This window comes from Fulmarus glacialis, unplaced genomic scaffold (assembly GCF_000690835.1).
Source record: "Fulmarus glacialis isolate BGI_N327 unplaced genomic scaffold, ASM69083v1 scaffold8201, whole genome shotgun sequence".
NCBI lineage: Eukaryota > Metazoa > Chordata > Aves > Procellariiformes > Procellariidae > Fulmarus > Fulmarus glacialis.
Genome location: NW_009193341.1, coordinates 17190 through 37615, shown reverse-complemented (window position 1 = coordinate 37615; position 20426 = coordinate 17190). Strand labels below are relative to the sequence as shown.

General features: G+C 38.6%; 1 protein-coding gene across 1 annotated transcript; it reads right to left on the bottom strand.

Annotated features, from left to right (window-relative positions):
* Nucleotides 1–8706: 8706 nt before the first annotated feature.
* On the bottom strand, nt 8707–17932 carry LOC104071022 (sodium/potassium-transporting ATPase subunit beta-1-interacting protein 3; the record flags this gene model as incomplete). The annotated part of the gene is made up of 2 exons (XM_009587401.1): nt 8707–8787; nt 17795–17932. Coding segments are annotated over 2 exons (219 nt in total), but the record flags the coding sequence as incomplete, so codon positions are not given.
* Nucleotides 17933–20426: the final 2494 nt, after the last annotated feature.

The following is a 20426-nucleotide window of genomic DNA, read 5'->3' as shown; positions in this document are numbered from 1 at the left end:
TTTTTTTTTTTTTTAAATCTTCAAGATCCTAGAAATTAAGCGAATGAACTCAAACAAATATGAATGTGATGTTTGTATTAATAAGTTTATCTGTGCAACAGTTAGCTAACCATATATATCACACCAATCATTCCCAAAGCCAATCAACCATGGATTATTTAAAAAAAAAAAAAAAAAAGCCGCAGAGATATCATCTCAGTTACTTAAACCAATGAAGATGATGGTGGCCTACACTCCAAATATCAACCTTAGAATTTAGCATCAAAGGGTTATAAAAAAACACCAATTCTGTTTGAAAAACGTATTTTGATGGTGCTGATTGTATATAATATTATGAACCACTGTAAATGTCACCTGAAAGGATATGAAATTCAATTTTTGCACCATCTGGAATGTACTCCTGATTAAGTTGTTCAGCAATGTGATCATATCACCTAAACAAACTAATTAACATCAGAATGACACATTCTGCAGTAACGGTGGCATTTATCTGTGTCCCATTTGTTCCACATAATTTTTTTTCCAGAATGACCTTATGCTCAAATTGTGCCACCAAGCTAGATGCATGTTAATTCTCCTTCCAAGAGTAAGCATATATTTCATTAAAAGTTACATGATGCTACAGCTTTACACAGTAGAGTGAAACAGACTAAATAAAAAGTTACTTTGGTTACGTGAAATCTGGAACATCAAAAAACAACCACAAAGTCTCCTAAGCTAAAATAGAAGTCTTTGAGGCTAGTTCATTGTTGAAAATTTTGAATTGGAGGAATATGCACTGATTTGAATATTAGAGTACTAACAGATTAATACTTTTCTGCTCTTTAATGTGCTTCCCCCCCCCCCCCCTTTTTTTTTTTTTTAAAGAGAGCATGGATTAAGTCATCATCTTAAGCACTCTGCAGGTAGCATTCCTTTAGTTTTAATTTCAAGTGGCAAGCATGAATGTGTAGTTATTCCCTTTTTTTGGCTGAGAAATGTAAATTGCAAATACAAAGATAATGCATTTTTCCATAGCTTCACCATTATGAATTCACAGTTTGTGGCTAATCGTTTTCTAACTTTTCATGGAAACAGTCACTGTATTCTAAACAGAAACTGCCGCACGCAGTTTCTGCTCCTGCATGTACTGATGTCAGCCTAACACAACATCAAAAAATACTGTTTGCAAATACTGTTGAAAGGCACACCACCAAAACACTAAATCTATGATTAACAGTACCTAATACCAGCCAAGGCTAGAGCTATTATTTTGAAGCTCTGAAATGTAGTTTCTGTTCAATATTACACTGCATAACTTCACAGTAAATTGGTTTCCAGGTTTATTGCCAAAGTAATTAAAAATTCAAAAGGTTGTTGTTTGAACAGAACATTATGGAAAAGTATTAAATACAATTGAACCTGGAGATTATTTCTCTTTATGGTGAGAGAGCAGCAGGATGGGAGGAGCAGCTTGCCTAAGGAAGGTCATGTTAGAAGTTCATATTTTAGCAAACAGACTTCAGTAGAACCACTATTGTAGGAAAGGGAACAAGAATAAAAAAAAGGAGGCAACCAGTTCTAAAAACTTGGTTTGTTTTTCTAAAAACTGTTACTTCTCAGAGCCGGTTCAAAGAAAGCGTGAAGGCCAAGTGAATTAAATGGATTATATGACGCAAGAATTAAAACTTATATTGGGTCTGGTTTTCTTTGCCTTTATATTAGTTTAATTCTATTTACTTAAATGGTGTTTAATTAGCATTCCTCCTTTTTCCATGTCAGAGAAGATTCTGGAACATTACTTTTAAAACAACAATTCTTTAAACCCTTTTTAAATAATAAAGTTGGGGAAGGAGGAGGAGGCCAGAGGGTCCAAACCTCAAAGAAACAAAAACAATCTTTTCATCAGGTTTAATTTCTGCAAGTTGAATTTTATTAGTGCACATGCTAGGAAGAGATTATATTTAACTACTGCTATAAAACTAGTCATTTGTAATGTCTAGAAATTGCAGAATGCCTACAGCTACATCCACTGCTTCAGCGTGATCCGTTATTGTGCATATCACAGCTAGTAGCAGCTGATGGCATTAGCTGAAGCAAATGGACATATAGTAGTGGGGAGAATAAGAAAGTCGTGGGTATGTAGTCTCCCAAGGCCCAAGAGACATGCTGACCAAAAGCAACCGATATGAATCAGAGATGTGTGGGAAAAAATTCTCAGCTGAGTTGGACATGAATGCATGCACCATGTCCAGCAGCGAAGAAATATACTGTTACCACTCTCACATTGTCCTCAGTGAAGGATGTGTCGCTGTGAAAGGCAGTGATTTGTGTTCAATTAAAAATCCATCAATAGAACAGAAAGCACATGAGTCTTATCTGTAACAGATGCCTAATCTCTATCAGGAGTGAACAGCAATAACAGCATCGCCTCCCACTTGGTGTCACACAGCTGAACACCAAAGCCCCACCTGCGCACACTCAAGAACTGTTGTCAGCCACCTTGGAGCCTCCACTGGGGTCCCCCATTTTCTGTGTCCCTATCCGCTCACTGGGAAGAAAAGCCAGAGACACCCCAAGTTCCCCAGCTGGAATGCTGCTCCTGCCGAATTTAATAAGACTCTGAGTTGATTAGAGATGAGGTTTTGAGTCTTCAACTTGTACTCACTTTTTCATTTTTTAACACTCCTACCCTAAACCATCTATGGACACTAACTTGGGTTTTTATCTTGACACAGGCTTATTTCTTCACTGAAAGAGTGGTCAGGCCTTGGAACAGGCTGCCCAGGGACGTGGTTGAGTCACCATCCCCGGAAGTATTTAAAAGACGTGTAGATGAGGTGCTTAGGGACATGGTTTAGTGGGCATGGTGGTGTTGGGTTGACGGTTGGACTTGATGATCTTAGAGGTCTTTTCAAAACCTTAATGATTCTATGATTCTATAGATTAAAAATGGCGGGGCAGAAGAGTTACCTAGATCATCCCACATCAACTTCACTCTTATATCAAAATATCCAGCTATGAGGCTTTGTAACAGCTTTAGATCATATTCAGTGCCCTTATTATTATAAAGCTTCTCCTGACCTCCAACCAAATCTTCTTTGCCACATGCTCAGCAAATTATTTCTTGCCCTTTTTCCCAGTAGATATGAAAAAAACCTGATCATTTTCCTCCACATAAAAATCACTTACGTGAGGGTAGATGTACTATGCCCTACCTTCAGCCTTCTGCTTAGACTAAGGAAATCCTTCCCCGCCACTGATTTTTCATATAGGTTTTATTTTTTTAAGCTCATCACTTTTTCTTGCTCTCCTACGGATGCTGCCAACTTTGTCCACAAGCTTTTTGCAGTGGGCTATGCCATAGAGCTAATTATAATGCTAATTATGCCAAAATAATCATCTCAATTTTCTCTTATATCAGTACAAGTTAGAATGAAAATCACTTTTTCTTTCATATTGCTAGCCTAAATTCAAGCAATGCTTATGTTCTCATTTCACATTAAAAACAAAAAAAGACACAAGCATCTCTACTAATTACAAAATAGCATTGGTTTTGAGCTTAACTTACTCCATTTGAGATTATTAGATATAATTGTACCACAATTAAGGATTGACTGACATGTACCAGATGGAATAAATTGGATTCCAAAAGTAGCCAGTATAAAGTCCACACGATTAGCCCCCATTCTGATGTACAAGATTTTGTTTAGGAAAGAGTATTAAGTTACCATTCCCACAGCATTTTACTAAGTAATTTATTAGTCCATTTTGTCCTTGGATGGAATAAATCATTAATTTTAACAGAGTTATAATTCTATCCTCCGACTACAGATCCATATAAAAGTTTAGTCTATAGTTCTGTCTCCAGTTTAATAAATTTGGCTGAGAGCCCTAGAGACTTTGAACTTCCATTGATAAAAGTAAATACCAGGGGAAAAAAAAAAAAAGAAAAAAGATTTTATTAATTAACATATGCAAAATTTCCTTTGGCTTCAGGGGAAAGGTTAAAGAAGCTAGTGTCATCATAGAATCATAAAATCACCATAGAAGCATAGAATGGTTTGGGTCTGAAGGGACCTTAAAGATCATCTAGTTCCAATCCCCTTGCCATGGGCAAGGATACCTTCCACTAGATCAGGTTGCTCAAAGCCTCATACAACTTGGCCTTGAAAACTTCCAGGGAGGGGGCATCCACAACTTCTTTGGGCAACCTGTTCCAATGCCTCACCAACCTCCTCGTAAAGAATTTCTTCCCAATATGTAATCTAATCTAAATCTACCTTCTTTCAGTTTAAAACCATTACCCCTTGTCCTATCACTAGACTCCCTGATAAAGAATCCCTTCCCACCTTTCCTGTAGGCCCTTTTTACGTACTGGAAGGCCACTATAAGGTCTCCCCAGAGCCTTCTCTTCTCTAGGCTAAACAACCCCAACTCTCTCAGCCCTTCCTCATACAGGAGGTGCTCCAGCCCTCTGATCATCTTCACAGCCCTCCTCTGGACCCGCTCCAACAGGTCCAGGTCTTTCCTGCGCTGAGGGCTCCAGAACTGGACACAGTACTACAGGTGGGGTCTCACCAGAGCGGAGCAGAGGGGCAGAATCATCTTCCATATTTTCAAACGTTCTTTAGAGAATTTTTTTTTGCCTCTTATTGCCTTGAGATTTGTGTTTATGTCTATATGTTCGAAATCATCTATACTCTCAAATGTGGCAATTAGAACACATTTTCATTTCAAGACATCATAGAATAAAATGCAAACAACTAATGAGCTCATGTATGGATGTAGCAATCTGTCATCCTGCAGCGGAGGATTGAAAGGTCATGTTACAATAGCAGCTTTGTTTCTTTCACACAGAGTGGTTAACACTAAAAATTATGTTTTCAATTTCATAAAAGTAGTAAATAAAAAATACAGGCAAATTTCATTTTTCATACTGGCAGTTTTTTCACTGTTAAAATCAGAAATGAAAAAAAAAACCCTAAGTTAACACAAACCAAAAAAGAGTCATATGGGTATACTTATTTTATTTCTGGTCAAATGCTATTTCTTTAGCCCTGAAAAAGCATCAGAATTTTATTTGCACATCTGTAACATAAGTGAAAAAGGAGCTTCACTTATACATTGTTTATAAGGTAGTTAGAAAGGAAACCTTTACTCATTAGCTTTCTACTTATAACACCCAGCTGTGGGAGAACCAGGTTTATTTCCCTGTACACCCGAGACGACTTGAATCCGTATCATCCTTTTCCCAGGAGATTGCCTAATTACCATACTGTAGTTATTGGACGAGGGGTAACGGTTTTAAACTGAAAGAGGGTAAATTTGGATTAGATATTGGGAAGAAATTCTTTACGATGAGGGTGGTGAGGCACTGCAACAGGTTGCCCAGAGAAGTAGTGGATGCCCCCTCCCTGGAAGTGTTCAAGGCCAAGTTGTATGAGGCTTTGAACAATCTGATCATCTGTGAAGCCTTCCCTCTTTATATAAAATAATATGATGTTAGTTGGAGCAGGGACCGAAACCCAAGTGAATTGCTCGACAACGCCATGCATACAGTCTTCCAGTTCCCAGCTTACCCCTCCCCACCAGCTTCTCCCCTCAGGTTTACCATTTGGCCCTCCAGGTTGTTAAAAACAAACTTTGGTGGGAATTTGTGTATGTATGAAATTGCCTTTTTTTGGCAAATGATTTTAAAACATGAAATGTATTTTAAACTACAACTATACAGGCTTTCCATGTCACTCTTGTGAAGAAATATCATACTTCTCTGAAATATCGGAAAGGATTAAGTCACATACATCATGTTTGACACTGGGAGGGTAGGTGGCAGAAGTTTTTGTCATTCCTTCTCAGGAAAAGTTTAAAGATCTTGTTGTACTAGATCCATAAACTTTAAACTAAATATCAAGCTGTTCCTTTAAAAAAAAAAAAAAAAAATCAGCTTACCAGGAAAATCTGAACATTATGCATTATAATTGAAGGAAAAATGTTTCCTGCAAACTCTCACAGCAAAGAACAGGCCTAAATTACCTACATCCTTCTTATTCTTATTCAAATTTTCCATTAACAGTCAAACTTCTTGGCAGAAATCAAACAGAGAATGTTCAAAGGAGATCTTGAGATCTTCCTTTCCCCTGCAAGAATAAGATCTGAGCAAAATTTCAGCAGTGGGGGGGTCCTATTAGGACATTTGAAAAGTCTGTCCACATTGCATGCGTACTCCATGTGAAGACATCGAATTAAAATAACCATTTATTTCTGCACCAGGTTATATTTTCTGATAGTATTCGTAATCGAAGACCTAATATATTCACAGGACTCCAAGCAGCAGCTAACTCTGATTCTGGTCAGAGCAAATATAAACATGATAGTGCTTAAAAACAAACCAACAGAAATCAGTCAGCTGCCAGACAGCATCATAATTTTCCCTGACAGTATATCAACAGAAATTAAAAATTATAATCAATCTGCATTCATTTCAGAAATAAAACCTTTTTCTAAACAGAAAAATAGAACAATAGCAAGATAAAAGGTGAATATTCCCTCCCAAGATTTCAAAGCTGAGAAAATAGCCATCCTTGGAAATCTTCTGATGGTGTTTGATTTCCCAGCCACACTAACATACCTTGGTAACAGCACCTTTCTATCATGCCTGACAACACAGGAACATGTTCATGGAAAGCAATGATGAAATTTTTAAGCTAGCATGTTAGGTAAAATGTGGGTCCCAATTAAGTCAGTGTTAAATAACACCCATCAATTTGTAAATACCCAGGATTTTATGCATACGGTGCAAAAAGACCTCAGTCTCTTGATGACCACATCATCTCTAACATAGTTTTCAGAAACAGCATTAGATGGACCCCAAATTCCATGGTTTACTGAACAAAATTCTTGATTTTATCATTAGTAGCTTGGTCTTGAAACTGGTGCCTTTGATGTAATCTGTACAAGAGCAGTTAACCTCCATGGAAATAATTGTGTGTCTATCACCTTGTTGAGAAACTCCTTTTCAAATGTGGTAATTATAAACCACAAGATTAAAATTCCACCAAAATTCTGAGATCAGCTGAAGTACATACTAATAAAAGGGATTTTTCTCAACCGCTGAGTAATATTTGTGCTACTGTTTCTCTGCATTGTGATTTGTCATATATGTTAATTAAGAAGACCTAAAAGTGAAACAGAGTGGTGAAATCAGAAGATACAAAATTTCAATTCATACCTGCTGGTTTGTAATCCCCTTACACTAAGGATATGATCAGAATCCTTTGCAATCAATGGAAAGGCAACTCAAATTTTTACAAACTTAGGGGTCAGACTAAAAGTTTTGCTTCACTTCCTAGGCACTTAGATAAAAACACCAGTTATCTATAAAAATATAATAGTCACTATAAAAACAGTCATCACCCAACTGATTGAACAACAAATATAATGAAAATGAACAATTATTTTGGGCATTCATCACTTCCATGTGTTGCTTTTCTGTTCATCTAATAGATTTTTAAGTCAGAACATACCAATACGATCATTTATTTTGATTGTCTATGAAATGCGCTAATTTCCTCATCAAGCCTATGACTTCTGGTGAACTACATCATATATGGAGAAAAAATAAACTGTTGTAGCTTTTCATTATGAGATTTTATCACCAAAGGAATCCAGCACTAAAAGCTTTAATTTTAATGGAATTTTTACCGAGTAAATTAAATTTTATTTCTTATTAAATCAGTTTCACCCTTTTTCTGTTTGTTGTCAGCCAAAAGCTAGGAGTTTTAATGCTGAAGCCAAAAAAGTATGTGGCTGACAAATGTTCTCATCTGAACTGAGCGGCGTTCTCTAAAAGCACTGCATGAATCAACAGGGATGTAGTTCATATCACTAAATCTAGAACTAATAACAGGGACATTTATTCTGTTAATAATACCAGAATCTGCTTGCACTATGGGCATACTGTGCCTGGAATCATTTAAGTATGAATGTGGTAAACAAAGATCAATATAATCTATGTCTAACAGGAGGGTAAAAACCTGCAGATGTTGTACGGAACTCACTGTAGATACAATGCTAAATGCAACCTATGCTAACCTAAGTTCTACCTTGTACGAACACAACATGTATCTCGATACTTCCAGCAAACATTTCTGCTCTACCCAGAGGTTTGAATAAGGAATCAGTGACCTAAAGCATTGAGTGTCATCTAAAGGAAAGTTTTATTCAGACGTGAAAAAAGTCATCCTTTGTAATTTGTTCTTTTTTATAAAAAATTAACATTGTCACCGTGAGACCAATTTGCTCAACAAGTTATTACATTAACCTTCCCAGTAATTTTCTTTAGCTGCTTTCAAAGTAGTCTCGGAAATTTAGATACATTTTTCATACACACTTGAAAATTCAACCAAAATGACATTGTCTGTTTTTCAACAATCAAAAAGAACCTCAAATTTTCCACTGAATAACGTTTTTATTTTTTTTCCCCCAGATGGTACTTCAGAAGGCAGTTGTAATTCAGATTCATTGCATTTATGTACTGCAAACCCATGACTATTTACTATCGGAGACAAGTTCAAACACCAGAGTTCTCGTTGGAAGGGAACTCCGAAGATCAAATTGTATGTTCAAATAACCACATTTTTCCTCTGTGGTTCTAGCCTTCTAAAATCTGAGAGTCCTGCTGTTAAAACACCCTCCCGTAAACCTGAAGAAGGATAAGTGACCTACCTTAGAAAGTCCGCCTACTTCCAAATAGAAGCAGATAATGAAAACATTCCAGGTGACCCACAGGGCAGTCCACACCGTGTACTAAACACAAAGCCGGATGAAAGCAAAAAGACAGAAAAATAAAACGTGAAGATGAAAGAGGTCTTTATACTGAGCAGATCAATAATAAAAAACCTGATATCAATAAGCATTGTTCTTCTGGGAACAGACAAGCGCAGAGACTTCAGAAAAGGAGTTCTCCCTGCAGAAGTCCCCTAAGAACCATAGGAAATTACAAATCCAATATTCATTGCTGCTCTAAATACATACCAATAAAACAGATTTATTCTTTACAGTTTTACACTATCCTACTGATGCCAATTAAGTCCAAAATGCTGACTTAAACACTGTTTTTGGGGCAACTGTGAGTCATTCATAAGTCATGATTTAGCTCTGTTAATAGAGATTCCCGAATAGCACAGTAATTTAAATAAGCAAATATTATTAAAATAATATTTAAATATTATGAAGAAAGACACAAGAAAAAACCACCATCAAATAAAACAAAAGATCTGTTGATCTGATATTCGGATACTTTTCAAAAACAAACAGGTAAAGGCTAAGTCTGATCTCTTAAGAGTCTTTCAGTAAAAGGTATTTTAATTACATTAAACATATCTCTCTACTTCTTCAGCCCTTGTGGCCATGAACCCAATCCTACAATGCACCCTTAACAGGTGAACGTAGCCCTATCTCTTCTGGGTTCCCCAGTGTCCTATCCTAGTGCAAGACTGAACTCATACTCCACCCACAGCATGAAAGGGAGATTAATTTGTCTACCTTAAACAATCTTTTGCATTTTAATTGTCAACATAATTGACTAGCACTATTTCCTTACAGATGCACTCTTTACCTATACGCGACTGTAAACTGTACCCAATTAACTCTCCAAGGGGTACACCTCAGAAGCATTTCTGCCCGATGGGGTAAGTGCACTCAGCCACCCTGGAGCTACGCCCACCTGAACAGTGCACCAAGCAGCAGCACCGCCACTTTACATTTATGTGCTTATAACCTTCACAATGGAGAACTGCTGCTAAGTGCTTTTGCAAGTCTAATTAGCTGTGACCAGGTGAAGATAATATGCTATTGTTTTACTTCAATATACTCAGTAAAGCTCAACACCCTAACCTACAATATGCTGGCTCCCATTTCCATTGCACGGGTGCCGTCAGCTTGGCTTTCTTGGGCAGTTTTGGGTTATGTTCTCCTCTTCCTTCCCCTCCCTGTGATGTATAATGAAAGGTTCAGGTGAAGAGGGTTGAATTTTTCCCCACTTTAATTACCCGCACATGCATACAGTTGTTTCTGTAAACCAAACAGGTTAACTGCTTTAATTTAATTTCTTATGAGGTACTTAGGCACTTTGGAGATGGCTATGGCATAAGAACAGGTCATTAATAAACAAAATGAGAGTAATACTCCTGGGCTGTTTCCTCTGGCTTACAGAGAAGGGCAGTGTGGCAACTGAAGGCTGGGTTATTACAAAATAGACAAAGCTGCTGTGATCTGTGAGCAGTGTAAGGTCTGTACTACTGATAAGACTAACTTAAAAGAGGATATCACATTTTACCACATTTGCTGACTCTGTAGTAACTCATCATAAGCTCCTGATTTTCCAACGTATGTCCTCAGAACATTAGGTGCAGAGTGTTCAAAATTAATGAACACTTAATACAAGCCCAGCTGCTCATAAAAAGCAGATTTCAGAATATTGAGGAGAATTCCCCTTTTTAAGAAATAATTTTTTTATCTGTCCATGAATGAAATCTGTCATCACAACAACAGGAAACCTATTTGATCTGTCAGGCCAAGCCAAATCTGTTAATGGCTTCATTCTGTCCCATGGACACCAATGACAACTCTGAGCCATGAAGGCAAAAACTGTCTGAACGTGCTTTCCCAGGCCACGCTCGGCTGTTTTACAGAGTCAGGACCTGTTCGGTCCCTTACCCGCCGGGAGAATTACTGAAAGGGAAGTGCAGGTGCAAAGCAGGCGTGCACCTTGAAACCCAGCTGCTGTGTAAGGGAGAGGCTCTCCCTAACTCTCACTGAACTGCAGGAATATGAATTTAGGCTCCGATTTCTTTAAGAACGTAATAATTACATATTCAGTAATTAGTATTACACAATTTTTAAAAGTAAAAAAGCTATTCTCCACATTTGAAAACGCATTTTTTTGGTTATGCAAGTAGCAGATTTTTTCCTTGTACAAGGTCATAGGTACTTCAGGAAGGCTACATTAAAAGAAAAGTTTTGAAGCAGCAAAAGCAAGAAAGCAAAATTAGGAAATGTCAGGCTTCTGGTTATATCTGCGATCTTAATTTTTCTCTCTTATGGATGTGCAATAGAATGCAAACATTAATTAAATCATCATAGGTATATTTTTATTTTAAAAGACCCTACCTTACTCAGTACATTTTATGAACAGCTAACTCAATACTTCATTTCTCTTTGTCACTCAGACTCTGCTCTGAGGACAGAATATTAATTTCCTCATGAGGTTTTCTAAGATGCTCATCGCAGTAATGTCTGAGAGCTGCACAAACATTAAGTAATTTATTTTATGTTGATACAGCTCTCAGAATACAAATGATATTCTGATACATGCAGAGATTACATTCAGAAGTATTCATACATTATAGGCATCCAACTTGAGATGCTTAAGACTTCATTTTTCAGAACACTTGGGGTTATACAGCACTGTATAAGCTCAGTGTTCAGCTCCCTGTGGCTGAGCATTCAGCGCTTGTGCAAATCAGACCAGAGGGTGTCAAGACAAGACCCCAGAACGCAAGGGGAAAACAAAGCACGTGACAAGTTTGGTTTAAGTGACTCACTTTGTGTCAAAAAAGGGTTTGGTAGCTGAGAGCAGAGAGAAAATTCAGCTACCCAGAGCAGCCTTCACAACAAAAGCAATTCTTTTATTCTTGCTGTCACATGCCTCATTATTCCCATGTCTTCTGTTTTCTGCAAATCAGGTTTCTATTCTACAGCTACTGTCACCAGAAAACCCCCAAATGTCTGTCCTTTCTATTGCAACTGAGGTGCCCCTAGAAAAAAATTGATATGCATCTACGCAGTTCAAAACTGCGAATATATAAAGGGATCACATTAAGATTGCACAGGAGGGTTTTAATAACAGCTTTTCTTAATTTCTGAGTGTTTCTTCCTGAAAAATTTGGAGTATTGATTATTATATGTATAAATTTGTATGTATATGCCTTCAAGGTTTAAAAAAAAAAAAGTAACAATATTCCATCATGTGGCATCACACTACCACCTGCTTGGGTTGCTACGTGAGGCTTAACTTTTTGATCCATTACGAAGACCTCTCCTTTGAGCTAGCAGAGAAACTACCTGCAGCCCCAGGTTGTTGTCCTTTGCATGAAGGGACAACAGGCAGGGGAAGGTGTCATGCACGCTGGCAGACATTTGCTGTCAACGGAGGAGTGGTTAGGGTGCGAAGCATCAGGTTCACACTGAACTTCAGGGATAATTTCCCTCCCGAGGAACCTCACCTAACCTGTTTCATGACCTGACCTGCCATTCAGCCTCTCCCACCCCATGACCTGAACGCTACCCTGACGGTCCTGCTGTGTCTGCTCGTTCTTACCCCACCACACCCAGCCATTCCGCCCCAATTCTTTGGCCACCCACATTCAGTCCCCTCCCCGGCTCAGCTGGTCTCATGCTCAGCATCACAACCCTCACCGTATCTGGCATGAAGAAGAAATTTTCCACACAGGTTGAATCAATAAGAAGAGGGGTTTTTTTTTATTATTTTATAGCCCATATGATGTACTACTTAAAAATCATGCGGACGTTTTCACTTAACAGATTCCTTCTGCTGGAAGGACCTAGGATACTGGTGATAATCTTTGCGGATTTTTCCCCATATATACTTTCTTGCTTTTGGACTTTCGCACTAAGGATTGTATACTATGTGGTGTGAGGAAGGATTTGGAGTCTTATAAGTTATGTGGAGAGAGTACTGTCTAAACCTTAAAGGTTAAATGGCTATTAAATTATTGTTCAACCCAGTAGGTTCCTTTCAGATCGCCTTTCTTAATGCCAGCCTCTCTAGAACAGTGATATTTCTATACCCCTTTTGAGTCTACAGCTCGTATTGAAACTGATGCAGAGATACCTTTCATATACCAGTGAAATACAACCACTTCTAGAGTTAAATCATCAGTGTTAGATGGGCACAACGTCACAAAAAGAAAGGGTTAAGGAAAAATGTGAAGGATGGCTTCTAAAACTGAAAGGTAAGAGAGAAAAGGGAAATTTCTAAGTTTGGATATTAGAAGGATTGTGGGATAAGTTTAGCTTTAATGAATAAACTGTCTCAAGTGTATATTTAATCTGAAGTGCAGCACCTCCTCTGACAGTGTGTTGGCATTAGGGGAAATGAATGTTGACTCAGGGGTACTTCAAGGGAAAGGCAGCAACCACTGGGTCATCAGATCGTCCCCCTGTAATACCCGGCTGTGCCTCAGAGCCCTACTTAGTCATATTTGTGAAAGATGACAAGGAAAGTGGCATAAATCAATATGGTGGAACAGTAAAAACTCAGGACTTACCAGGAAGGATATTCAGGGAGTAATTTTGGATGCCTAAATATTTCACACACGTGTTTTGAGTGTATAACGTTTGCTTGAATATTGTGTAAAGTATCCTGTATAGCCTTTCTTCTGCCTTTTTTTTTTTTTTAAGAAACTGCCTCCTGGCTTTTCAGGTGTACAAATTGCCTGTGTATCATATTATTTAATGGAATAAATTAAGGCAAGAAAAGCAGATATTTCCACCTTATGTTTCCCCTATTTAAGTGTATTATTTTAATCTCTCACTGTTCATTAATACATTTATGTTCAGTTTTGGGCCAGGTTTGTGCAATCTTAGCTATATGACTCATCGTTCAGAAGGTTTTTGAAGTCCCGTGTCAGAAGTAGGAGAGGGGGAAAAAACCCAACCCTAACAAGTATCCTGTCATCATTTTAAATCAGTTTTAACAGCCTGAAAATCTTGCTGGTGATATCAAGTTCTATCAAGAAAGGAAAAGCGTGCACAGGGAAATGGATCAGAGCAGAGCTGCGTGATGGGTATGTTATAGCGTAGTTAGAACTGAAACGTAGCTGTTTTTTGTTCTTCGCAAATGTTTGCGTAAGTTTCAAATGAGCAATACAGGAAAATTAGGAATCAGCTCTGCACTTTTATGTCCCCTGGGAACTTTGCACTGATTTAATTCAGCCACAAAATATTCAAGTTCTGAAAATAGCACATCTGCTTAGTGACAGGACAAATTGTTCACAAAAATTGATCTAAATTAGAAATTAATACAAAAACTATTAGAAATAATCATTGGTTTTAAACTAATTAGGACACTTGGAGTTAATGCAGTTGCTTCTTTCTCTCACTGTGTTTCCCAAGCTCTGAGGACTCAGATGAGCTTACCTGTGAGCAAGTGAAATTCCAGATTTATTTCAGAATCACCATCCTTATAGTCCTATATCTGAAGGGTACCCAGCTGCTTTTGTGTTTATCCAGCTTCTATTGCAGCCCTCACTGAGCTACATGGCTCTAGGTACCTGCACCAAAAGCCCGCTCAGTTTTGTCTGCAGAACTACAGTCTCATATTTGACTGAAGTATAGATGTGCTTCATGTTATGGCCCTACATGTAACACATTTATTCACTTACTTATGTTAGATTTTGAGGGGAGAGGACATGACATATGCAGCATAGGATGGCAAAGTGAAAGCTTTTGTGTAACTTCTCTTGTCAGGGAAACCTTCAGGCACAGCCTTCAATGCACAAAAGATAGATCAAAAACCTTCTCTTGAGGTCAAACCAAGGACCCTAGAGCTGGTCAGCTTAAGTCAAGATCCCTACGAGAGTGTGACAGAGTATCATGGGGACAATTTGCACGCACATGCGCTAGATCAATTTTGTGTAGACAGTTTACAGAAGTAAACTGTTGTATCTGACTTCATTCTCTCTTTACTTCAATTTTTTATATCTTGATCATATGCACCAGCAAAAACTGATTTCCAGGGAAGTCTTAAGGAAAAGACAATGGATACTAAGCATACTTTTCCTGAAGTATTTAGTTACTTTTCCAGTTAAACTGGATTTAGCTTAATCTAAACGAGAAGCTTCAGCAATCGGAGCACATAAAAGCATGACTCAACATATTTCTTTTGACAAAGCCACAGAACCAAATTCTCACTCTAATGTGGGACACCAACCACTAACATACCCAGGGGCTTAGATGTGGCTGAGGGTGCAGATATGGACTTGGAAGCCCACAAAACTTCTCAATGAATTTGGAGCCCAATTCACTATTCAGAGCCCAGGTAGGAATGTCTCTGCATATTGTGTTTAAGTAATATTGAAATTCAGGACCCTACTGAAGATTTGCATTAAATAGACTTCATATTTGAAGCCAGCAGTAAAAGTTTACCACTGTTAACAGGTGGAACGTGATTCTATAGGGTTTCAGAAGCAGGGAGGCAGTCTATGTCCTTCCTTGGGAGAGGTGCCTTCGGATTCCCTTTTGCCTTAATGAAGACAGCCTGGAGCTGGCACTGGTAGGGGTCTTTGCTGTCCGTACAGCTGACTCCTCTCGGGCTTCTGAGGACAGCTGGCAAAGCCCAGCTGCGGTTGGGACAGCCCTAGGAAGCACAGCTTCTGGGGAGCATTTGTTATGGGAAGAATCTCAAACTATAGCTCAACGACCACTTTAATCTGGTGTAACCCTGCACTGCTGCAGAAAGGCTCCATGCATTTTTCCCCTTCCTCTGGCTACTAGCTCCTGTTTCCCCTCTCGCACCTCCTCCCTTCTGCTGGAACAAGCCTAATAGTGAAAGAGGTCAGAAAGCTGACTGGCACTTAAATTAACACCGAAAAAGAAAATGGTTGCTTTTCAGCTGGATCTGTTCTGGTTTGATAGTTTATCAAGTGGCTGAACTGACGCTTGTGCTGGTGCCAATGAAGGAACGGCACAGGGACTGAAGGTAGCAGCTGAGCAAAGGGAGAATTATTGCTTATGTCGGCTTGAGGTATTCACTGAATTCAGCCTGAGGGTGAAGCTAGACAAGAGGCTGAACTGACAACTTTGTAGCTTGTAACAAAGGAAGTATTGCATCTCCTGCTTTCCCCTCCACCTCCACACTGCTGTTCACGGCTGCACAGTCCCAATCCCTGCCTTATGCTGGTCCTGGCACCCATCGGGAACCTCACAGACTGGATTCAGCTCACCGATCTAGCAAAAAACCCTCTACTTTTTGCGAGGGTGGTTTTCTGACAGCTTAGGAGTGGAACTGGCTTACTGGAGGGTCCGGTTAACTGCTGCCAGAATTGGTGGAAAGGGTTTGGAGAAGTATTCAGCCAGGGAGAAGAACAGTGGGAATAGGGAGGCATGCAAGCCACCCCCGACTGCTGGTGTTGAGCTGTGAGACTGATTCCAGGCAACTTGTCCACTTTCACTCTTCAGCCTTCAGGATTTGGCTCAAACTATTCCTACTTTATCTGGAACCTCATGTTAGTAGGGATAGAAGCTTCTTTAAAGTCTTGATCTTTCCAAGTAGTGAGTATTGGCACCTACTATAGCTTGAGCTCTTAAATATATGCTTAAAGTTAAATCAGAATGTGAGTTCATTTAAATTTGAGGATTAAGTATCTTGTTGGGGTGTTTCTTTCTTTAATTATGAGTTTTCTACCTCTGCTTTAAAACAACTTTAATATAGTCTAAAATGTTCATTTACATTGGAAAAGACATAGAAACAGTCAACATCTATTGTGTTTCATTTGAAAACAAAAGCAGAGCTTCCACCACTGAACAGCAGTGCTGAACCTGAGGGGCAAGCGACTTCAGACGCAAATTTCCTACGTAATTTTACAGATGCTTACCCTCACTTGCTTCCGATGTCTTATGTATAAAGTGGAGAACATGAAGCAGAAAGGTGAGTCATCAATGTATGGATGTATATACACTGCTGCCCAGTGCTCCAACCACAGATAATAGATAAAAGTACTATTATATACATCAATCCATTTTCAATTACTTATAGTCTGCTTGTGAAGCTTAGCTAATGTGAGTATAAAGAACCTTGGGTGCACTTTTTGTTCACTTTTTCTTTTAAGACATGGCAAAGAATTACAGGATTCCAGGTTTGATGAGAAAAGATGAAGCTTTTTAAGTATTTCTTTAATGAGTTTTCCCCAGTAGACATTTATTTCACTCTTTTGTGAGGAAAAAAAAATAACTTCAGCCTCTTAAAATCCATTACTGACAACACAACTGAAATGTTCCACATACAGACACTGCCAGGAAAAGACATAATATTCATCCATTCAGGAGAGACTGTGGGGGAGGAAAAAGGATATTTTTTGTTGGCAGTTTCCTTCACAGCTTTGAAAGTTTTTTTATTCCTGGCTATGTTAAGAACACAGGAAAAAAAATCTATGAAGCTTCAAGTTACAAGCATCAGAGACAATTTACAACAAATTAGGGTCAAGGCCGTAAAAACAGGTCTTGGCAAAGTTAGATGTGAGTGAGAAGGAGATTTCTTTGGAACCCATGGGTCACAGGACTAAAGGAATTTCTACAATCATTGCTTCTCTGTTTAAGACGAAGATGTAGCTAAATATAACCTATTACAAATATTTTCTTTAAAATGGCCATTGATTCTGCTTGTCTATTGCAAAGAGATCAACAATTTGTATTTCTTTTCTTCTTTTATGCATAGTCTAATTGTAAATGTTCCCATGACCCATCGAGGTATTTCATTCTTTAAAGAATCTTACTAAGAACTTGTATCACAGTCATACTTTCGGTAGCACTTTCTCTAGGTTACCCATTCTTGATAGCTTCCAAAATCTCAGAAATGCCACTCAGTAGTCCTAAATTTGCAAAAAGACATGGAGACCTCTAAAGTTTCTACAGAAATAACATCTGGTGTTTTGAGGCCAAGAAAATTCTGCTTTGTAATGTGACAGGTTTTAAAATGAATTTCAAAAAATAAGAGATAATAAATGAGACTTACCACAACTATATATCGAGGCCTAAACTGGATGGTTCCAAACAAACCCAAAATGACAACTATTATTTGTAGAAAATTGCCAAGGATAGGAGCCCATTGGAAACCAAGGAAGTCAAAGATCTGTCTCTCTAATGCTGCCAGCTGTAAGAAAACACATAAACAGAACATCCACTTTTTAATTATGGGTGAGACAGAACACTTGATATTTTGTTATTTGCACCAGGCTTCACCAGGCAGAAGTACGGCAAACTTCTGAAACTATGGTTCCTGGGTGTAGCCTTTGTCAGTGTTTCAGTATACTAGTATCTGAAGATAGCTACTAGTCAGCATGCAGTTCTCCTAATGAAAAAACACTTGGAAAAACTTTAAGAAAATACTTGTAAACCCCTCATATAATATAAAACTACCTCTACAGACCAAACACAGACAAGTTTTATTCTATTCTTGAATGCTGGAAACTCTAAGGTTTGACAATATTTATTTATATACAAAATTTTTCTTGGCTCACCTAGATTGAGCAAAGCCATGCGAACCTTGCTGTTGTTACTGAATTATCATCATGCTCCCTCCCTTCCCCAGGTATTTGTTTTCTTAGATTTAGACTCAACTAGGCTTGACTGCAAGTTCCTCAATCTATTCCTAAAGGAGAGAGATTTTGGCTAAAAATGGCAGAGCAGGCTCAGAGGAGTCCTAGATGCGGCTACTGGCTATGTTCCTGGGAGTCCCCTAATGCAGGAATTAAAGACGACTGCTAGGATCTCCCGAGGCATGGAGCTGGGCTCAGGGGGTGAAAGGCTGCAGAAAATGTTGGAACACCTTGGAGTAAGCTGCTTCAAAACTAACAACCAAATGAGCTATCTGCGCTCTGCCAAAAGCTGCTAGGTTACTTTGGGCAAGTGCAAATCAGAAAGACATGGTGGCAGCCTAATGGTTCTCTTCTCACTGTCCTCATGGCATTTCGGGGGTGGATTTAGTTGAGTGTGGAAATGCAGGAAGCTAAAAAGCATCAGCCTTCATCCCTGCTTCAGCATGTGGTTCTTAGGTAATTCTGCATTTCTGAATGTTAAGCAAAAAAGAAAAAAAGAAAAAAAAAGCCAGATTAAAATTCTTCTGCAAACACATTTGCTACTCATTTTTGACAATCCAGTCTATTGTTCTAAAGATACTAAAATCAACTTTCTCAGCAGCACACTTGTTGAAGTTTAAACTTGGTTCAATATTTTTCCAGCCGTAGCAAGACATTTTTGAGCAGCTAAACAGAACCCTACTGAGAAACTACTGAGTTTCTGTGCTTGCTAGAATTTATTACACATCTACTTGATTTTACTACATTGTTACAAACCCTAAAATTTACTGAACTATAAACTTAAAATATTTATATCTGAGACAGATGGAGTAAGCATGGCCCTATGAATACCAACCAAAGTATTATCATATGTCAGTATTTCACATAAAACATTTCATTTTACACATAATGGCCACATGCAAGCCTCACGATGGGGCTAGGTGTCACTGAGAGCAGAATCCATCTTTTCTGTACAAAAATCGTCCCTTACACAAGTCATGAAAACCACATTCTCTATGCTGAGGTTAATAAATATGGTAAATCTAAACAATTAAATGAACAAAGATTGAATCATCAACTTGGTGCACCTCCTCTGCAATCAGTGAAGTTACATTGACTTTTATCAGCTAAACATCTGGCTCGGTATATATATATATGAAAAATTTTCACACAGCAGACTGTTAAAATTATATTATCCTCTTGGACATGTATGATGTTCCTATCTTAACAGAAATTATCTTATCCGTTTCGTGCTCTAGGTAAGGGAGAATCTCAGAGGGAACACCACTCCCATGTGAGTGAAGCTGTTGGCTCACGTGGCGTTAGCTATCTACTTTGCTTTTGTCACACTCTGCCCTCTCTTCTTTCAACTCATTGTCCATCTGGATCAATAATTTTTTTCTTCCCTAGATATGGAAAAGAACTACAGAAGTTAATGACCAAGTCCAGAAAATGACATATTTACATGGACCTCTAGATGGAATTTCAATGCCTAATGGTGTGGTTGCCACCTTCCTGGAAGTATGTGGGCATCCTAACTGGTACACAACAACAGTGACCCTGATGTCATTCTTGTTACGTTTTCACCTTGTAGTAGACTCACGAGTGTTACACTAATGGCCTCCTTGGGACTTCACTAGGGACACCTCAGAATCACTTGCTTTTTCTACCAGTCTCTAATGTGCTCCCTCAGGCAATTCAGGTGACCTCACATTTGGGAATACCCCTGCCTGTAGCTTCCCTAAACCACAGGATACATCACACAGTACTGTACAAGGGTGCCCCAAATCCCATGTGTGAGATGGTAGAGAGTCTCAAGAACTCTTTGGCACAGGCAGAAGTCACAGTTTATGGTATTAGCAACCAGGTACCAAGAGTCCTGTCCTGTATCACATAGGAAGACATCTATGACATCCATGACCAGAGCCAGAGCCTGTTTCATTCCCACCTCTACAAGTGGAGATTTTCCAGGGTCAGCAAGGCACTTAAATAATTCACAGACTACCATTTTTCAGAGACAATGTGTCTTCTTCCTGGAGCCCTGACATTGCCCCGACATTACAAGTGAGC